The sequence below is a fragment of the Triticum urartu genome, chromosome 4 (genome assembly GCF_003073215.2).
Source record: "Triticum urartu cultivar G1812 chromosome 4, Tu2.1, whole genome shotgun sequence".
Taxonomy (NCBI): domain Eukaryota; kingdom Viridiplantae; phylum Streptophyta; class Magnoliopsida; order Poales; family Poaceae; genus Triticum; species Triticum urartu.
Window position 1 is genome coordinate 135,440,307 of NC_053025.1, and position 6,581 is coordinate 135,446,887.

The 6,581-nt window shown below is 43.5% G+C and overlaps 1 protein-coding gene across 1 annotated transcript; it reads right to left on the bottom strand.

The window, feature by feature from the left end:
* Positions 1–224: 224 nt before the first annotated feature.
* Positions 225–6,369, bottom strand: LOC125551086 (stress response protein nst1-like). Its single transcript, XM_048714236.1, has 3 exons — positions 4,596–6,369; positions 3,541–4,478; positions 225–627 (listed from the first exon to the last, which is right to left on the bottom strand). Exons 1-3 carry the CDS (start codon positions 5,946–5,948, stop codon positions 480–482), a joined length of 2,439 nt encoding a protein of 812 aa, XP_048570193.1. The 5' UTR covers positions 5,949–6,369; the 3' UTR covers positions 225–479.
* Positions 6,370–6,581: the final 212 nt, after the last annotated feature.

Here is a 6,581-nt window from a genome sequence, read left to right on the forward strand (position 1 = left end):
AGAACATCTCTCATAGAAATGTTAAATAAGCTAGGACGCATGCAAATTAAACAAAATTTGCAGGATCATCTTACATCACTGAGATGAACACAAAAAGGGGTAAAACAGAAATTCCTGGATAAGATGCACCGAGGCAGATAATGCCAGCAGCTCCAGCTAGCAGGCAAGTGACCTACAAGTCTACAACAAACCTGATGATCTCTCACCGTCAGACTGCAAGGATAAGAACGAATCAGATCGGCCAGCGACGCAATGCCCGCTCTCACTGAATTCACGCCGTGTTTTGCATTAAATCCACAAGAGATACTACGCCACTCAAAATCATCAGGTGAGCGCAACATAACATGTGAGGATATCACTAAATAAAAAGGCTATGTTTCGTTTTGGCGCAAGGGAATACAATCTGGTCCAACATATCTCCTCAACTCCCTAAACTAGAAGGTGGGAGGCAAGGGAAGGGAGCCTTGGCTCAGGCAATGTCATTTTGTAGGTTCCATGCTGTCTCTTTTTTGATCGAACGACCAAACTGACTGCATATCAGGATTAGTTGGAAATAAGCCAGCATGCGCTCCAGTCGGTGAGTGGATTTGACTTACTCCCTGAGGTCCATTCAGCACCAGTTCCTCCCTGCATTAATTAGTCATAACAAGGCATGAGATTCTATTTTATAAACAAGCATAACACTCCTAATAATCCGATGGCACAGGTAAACAATTAAATGGTCCTAATATTTTTTACTAGTAGTTTTAAGATAATTTTCTCGGCATTAGAGTGCTTACAAGGATCAAAGTGAACATTATCTACCACAAGACAAATAGCCTCACATTCAAGCGAAGAACAGAACACCACAGTTAAGAAAAAATTAATCTCCAGGTACTGTAAAATGATGGTGAATGATTAACTTAAACCACTATATGTAACCTGGTCAATGCAGACAACTTTCATCAGACCTAGTAAATATTGATGGTTTGTGTATATCTGTAACTCTCATCACAGTGAATATTGCTGTATGGGCTCAAAATCGAATACACAAGATACTTGTCCAAGCTAAGTTACATAACTAAATCCAGTAAGCATAAATTAATATATACCCTAGAAATAGCGCTATTTCAAAACTGTTCTGTTCCCAGAGGGATGCCATTAGCCACCTTTGTACCAACCCAACAGCATTGCTACTCTGACCTCCAGAAAACCAACACGGTAAGAGAAGGAGCAATTTTCAACACAATGAAAAACCAGATGAACAAAATGATGATTTTCTCAAAGCTGAGCTGAAAAGCTTGCACACAGAAACTAGTTTAACACGAAAGACAACTACAGATTGCCAAAGATTCTGAATTGATATCCATAATAAGTTCTTAATACCAGCCATATACACAGGTATAAAAGCTAGCTTCACCGAATTAGAGTTATCGTTGGCTAAAGGACTCGAGAATGGAACCAAGTCTGTTAGACATTAGACCAGTTGCACCATCCCTACCAAGTACACTAGCATGACCGAATTGATCTAGTTAAGCTAAGATTATACTCATTTTGTGTTTCTAGAAGTCGCCTCCGCAACCATTTTTTTACAAGAAAGGCATGTCTCACCAATGCAAGCGGGGAAACAAAACAAGATATCAAGTTCAAAGATGCCTCACCCGCAAAAAAAAAGAGTAGTTCAAAGATGCCTCACTCACAAGTCACAACAAGGCGAACATGTAAGAAGGTAACTAACTACGACTAGTGAATTGCAATGTATAAAAAAACAAAAGACACCCAGAATGTCAAAAGCTACTCCCTCCGTTCCTAAATATAAGTCTTTTTATATTTCAAATGGACTACAACATACGGATGTATGTAGACATATTTTAGAGTGTAGAATCACTCATTTAGCTTCGTATGTAGTCACTTGTTGGAATCTCTAGAATAGAAAGACTTATATTTGGGAACGGAGGGAGTATATGCTAGCAAACTATCAATTCTTGAAGGTCACGGAATAAATCCACAATGAAATATATAAATAACAATCCTCAAGCCATCATTCAGAAGTTCAAAGGTTGTGGCACTGTACAATCTAAAGCAAATGAATGATTCATTTCATTTGGTTGATACCCAATTTCATGAGATATTAACATGTCCTAACTTCTAAAGTGAGCATATTGTCGTGATCCATTATATGTAAGGAATATGTAATCCTTACATGAGGTACGCGTAAAGTAAACCCAAACTACATGATACCAGATCCTTTGCAAAATTTATGGCATGTTTTGACTGCCCAAAAATGAGTTACACACAAATTTCTTGTAGAATCCTTTGTTAGTGGTTAAATCACAATCATAAGAAAGGTCTTTGATAGATGAATCCAGTAATATCCATTTGTGTAAAATAGCATATGACCATATGTATTATTGGATATTTCTTCGTCAAATATGTGTAAAATACGCCTTCCGTCTTGCAACAGAGGAATTATCAAACACAATTTTATATTTATATTTATATATATTTATATATATATATATATATATATATACACTTCAGCATGTGCAAGACACAGAAATGCACATGCTGAAGTTTTAAGCCAAAAGACACTGAATTCAAAGTACAGACACTTGATGGCTGGCAGGACTTCAGTAAACAGTATTTTATTTACAATTTGTGCTACTAGCCTACTACGCTGAAAAAAGAATCACTGCTAAGTCTCTTCAAATAAATGGAAATAATATTTATGATCTACAATAGATTTGAAAGTAGTCTTGACTAACAAGTACATATAATATGCTGTGTCATGTTCAGGGTTAAGACTTAAGAGTTGGACTAGGGCCTAACCTGCCAAAGACCCTGGGGTTACAGAGGGTCAAGTTAATCCAGGTCAAAAGCCGTCTAACCCCCTTAACCTGGGATTCAACTAAGGCATCAAAATGATCAAATAGACTGACCAACATGAAATCAACTCTTGTAAATTCTATTTTCCTACTAGAAACCCAGATAACCGATCGAAATGCATGATTGATTCGTCACACAAGAAAAAACACCGAATTGCATGTAAAGCAACATATTTCGTTATTTCTGATGCACAAGATTTATACAAAATTTCACCCAAACTGTAAAATTTACTGGTGCTTATATCAGTTCAGAGACCAAAAGATCTTCCACATATTTTTTACAACACAAGATGGCACTCAGACTTGGTTGCACTGCATACCGACAATGCCTTTTACTTCTAATTGTCTTGGTTATCTATCTGTTCAGTAAATATAACAAAAATGTCTGGCATGAAAACTATAAAATAAACTGCAACAGTTACACACACAAACACGGGCATATATATATAAACTCTGTAAATGTCCATATGAGAGCATCAATATCATATGAGTTTTCAGCACTTGGATTCTTATATATACTGATACATAAAGCTATACTCAGTAGTGAACCAGACCACCTGAATCACAATTCACAATCAAGCTAACAAATCATTATCAAATGACCGATGATGACACAAGACCTTAATGTAGCAGAAGATTTAGAAGAGAATTAAAGAGAACAACGGGAATGACTTACTTGGACCAAGGATGACCAGGACCAGGTGGCCCAAAGGGGTGTGCGTGGGCCACTTTGTTTGGAGATCCGAAACCCAGCTCACTGTGAACAGGAGTTTCTGGAAAATTGTGTGAAAGGAACAGACTCTCTGTATCAAGAGGCAATTGCTGGAAGGGTGATTTCTGCAGCCATAAATCACTGTCATGCAAACCAGCACCGAGGGAGCTCCTTGTTCCGCCATTCAAGTTACTGACACCATGGTTAAACTGATCCTTATTTGGTAAAAGCCACTGCATCTGAGGACCTCGCAGGCCTAAAGTGTCCTGAACCAATGGTGTGCTCCACATTTGCCATGTGCCTTGCTCATCGGTAGCCTCAGGTGTCATCGAACCATCAGGCCCTTTGGAAATAGAAAAATGTGATGGTTTTATAGGCTTTTCTTCAACAGTCCGTGATCTTGACAGGGGAGACTCAATTGGTGACGGCTTAACATGTGGTTCCTTGGCGACACCATTTAAGGTAAACCTGTTATCCCAGTCTGGAGGGAAGTTGTCTAGGGATTCTGAAACTGGCCCAAGCAATGCAATTGCATCTGGATCATAGCACGGGTCCTCAAATCTCTCCAGTTCTTCCAATACTGTTGTTTCTGCCTCAGCACAGAAGGGCGTGTGCCCAGCTGGAAAATGAGATGGAGGTGTGTTGGGAGGTGCTCCATTTACTAGTGAAAACCCTGTAAAATGCATTGACTGGCTTAACCTTGGATTGCTGTCCAGAGGAGGATAGTGAGCCAGAAAATTTTGGGCACTGCTTATCTGTGCTCCATTTAGTTCTGGTTGCCCCTTCTTTTCACGAGCTGCAGCAGTAACATCAGGACAAGGAGAAACTGATGTTGAGCGACTAAACAGCTGATGCCATGACTTTTTAGGACCTGTGGGATGTGCCTGCATATTTGGACTAACCTGCATATAGCATAATAAAAACAATTCGATGTAAGATAGCAAATGGATGTAAACACCATATGCTACTTGGTATATCATAAAAATGTACACTAATATAGACATGCCCTTGCTACTTACAGGTTGATGAGAATTATTCCACATATTTCTAGTTTCTCCAGCGGTAGCAGATTTGGCCATTGCTTGTGCAGCTGCAGACTGGGCGTCTCTTTTAACTGTACTCTGGTCAGTTGCAGTAACAAGTGGTTTAGTCACCTTGTTAGCTTGAGGAGCAGGGGCCTGAGCACTCCTACCAAAAATGGAACCACCGCTGAAACCTCTGGAAGAAGATAACAAACCTCCAGTCATACGACCAAAATATTTTGTCTTGCTCTGTACTACCTTACTACCCTGAACGTTAGCTTCAAAGTTATGAGGCTTATATCCATCTGCTCCAACTCTACCTGTATCCCGCCTGTCTGGCTCATTCCTTCTATCGAAGTCCCGCTTCCACTCACCCTCTCTGCTTACTCTTCTGTCAATATCCTCGCAATCTGAATTACTCTTGCTTGATCCCTTGTCTTCCTTCCTCCTTCTTTCCTGACGCTTTCGTTCTGCTTCCTTCCTAGCATCCTTCTCCCCGACAGGGGTAGCGCCTTTGGATCGTTCCTCAGCCTCTGCTTTCTCATCCCTCAGCCTTCTACGCTCCTCTACTAGTTTTGCCATCTCTTCCCGCTGCTTCTTTTCCTCCTCCTCCAGCATTTCCCTCTCTAGCCTCGCCAACCTCTTCTCTTCAGCCTTCCTTTTTGCCTTGTCCACTCTGCTCTCCTCAGCCTTCCCTGCATTATCTCCTTTTGTCAACATTTTGCCATCCCGGCCCATGCCACCACCGTCCCCCGATGACCCAAACCTGAACACTTTCTTCCAGAACCATGCCACGCTCACATAGAAGGTCGAGAACAGCCGCCATGAGAAGCCTGAGTATGAATTATCGGCGGAGCACCGCAGGTCAAGCCAGTAACCTGGGTCACCTACAGCATTGGCCCAATCCTGACTGCAAGGCCAACCAGTTGGGACCTTCCCTGCAGGGCCAAGGTCAAGCACAGGCCGCTTGGATACGTGGCCACAATAAGAGCACATGAACTTGCCGCCTCCAGGGTTCTGGTCCCTATATGGGTTGTTGCAGTTGCGGCAGCGGCGTGTGGCGGTCTTGCGGAGCTTCTGTAGCTCGAGTGCGTGGGCACGGCGCTCCTCGCGAAGGCGCGCGGAGCGGCGTGCGCGCCAGAGGGAGAGGCGTGGGAGAAGAATCTCGTACCAGAAGAGGGTGAGGAGCAGGACGGAGACACAGGCGAGGCGCGGAGAGGTGACCTCGAAGCGGTAGGCTGTGGGCAGGAGCTGGGAGAGCGCCCAGAGGAGGATGAGCGGGAGGACGAGCCACGGCAGCATGGTGGCGACGCGCCGCGACCACCGTTGCACGGCGCACAGTATACACATTATCCGACCGCCGCCGCCGCCGCCAAAGCCCTCGCCCGGAGCTCGATCGCCAGCGCCTACCTGATGACGATAGACCGGCGCGCGGGTTGCTTGCTAATCCCGTCAGCGACGCGATGCGATGCGGCGGCTTTGAGGGAAAGGGAAAGGGAAAAGGAAACCCTCGGACGGAGGGGAAGGAGCGGGCGGAAAGGGGGGGGAAGGCGGCGCTTTCGCGCGGATGCGAGATGCGCGGGGGGAGGGGATCCGCCTTGCTCTAGGAGAGATTGGGAATGGGGGAGGGGTGGAGGAGCTCGAGGTGGGCGGTGGCCATGGCGAAAACCCTAGCTTCTCCTCTCGGATTGTTTAATTTCCTTCGACTTTTTCCCCTTTCTTCTTCTTGGTTTGGTCGGCGGGGAGGGAAGAAGGGGGAAACCGGATAAAGCGTCGCTGCGTCAGACACTGCTCGTGCTCCTCTTTTTCTTTCTCCCGGCCATTTTTTACTCATTTTCTTTTGTTATTTATTATTTATTATATGTACGCTTGCTATTTTGTTCCAGTTTGGTACTTGCATAAAGGCACATGATAACTACAGTATAATTTTCTACTCTGATTGAAGTTGGAAATATTTACCACCCTTGCAAAGTATTTAAATAT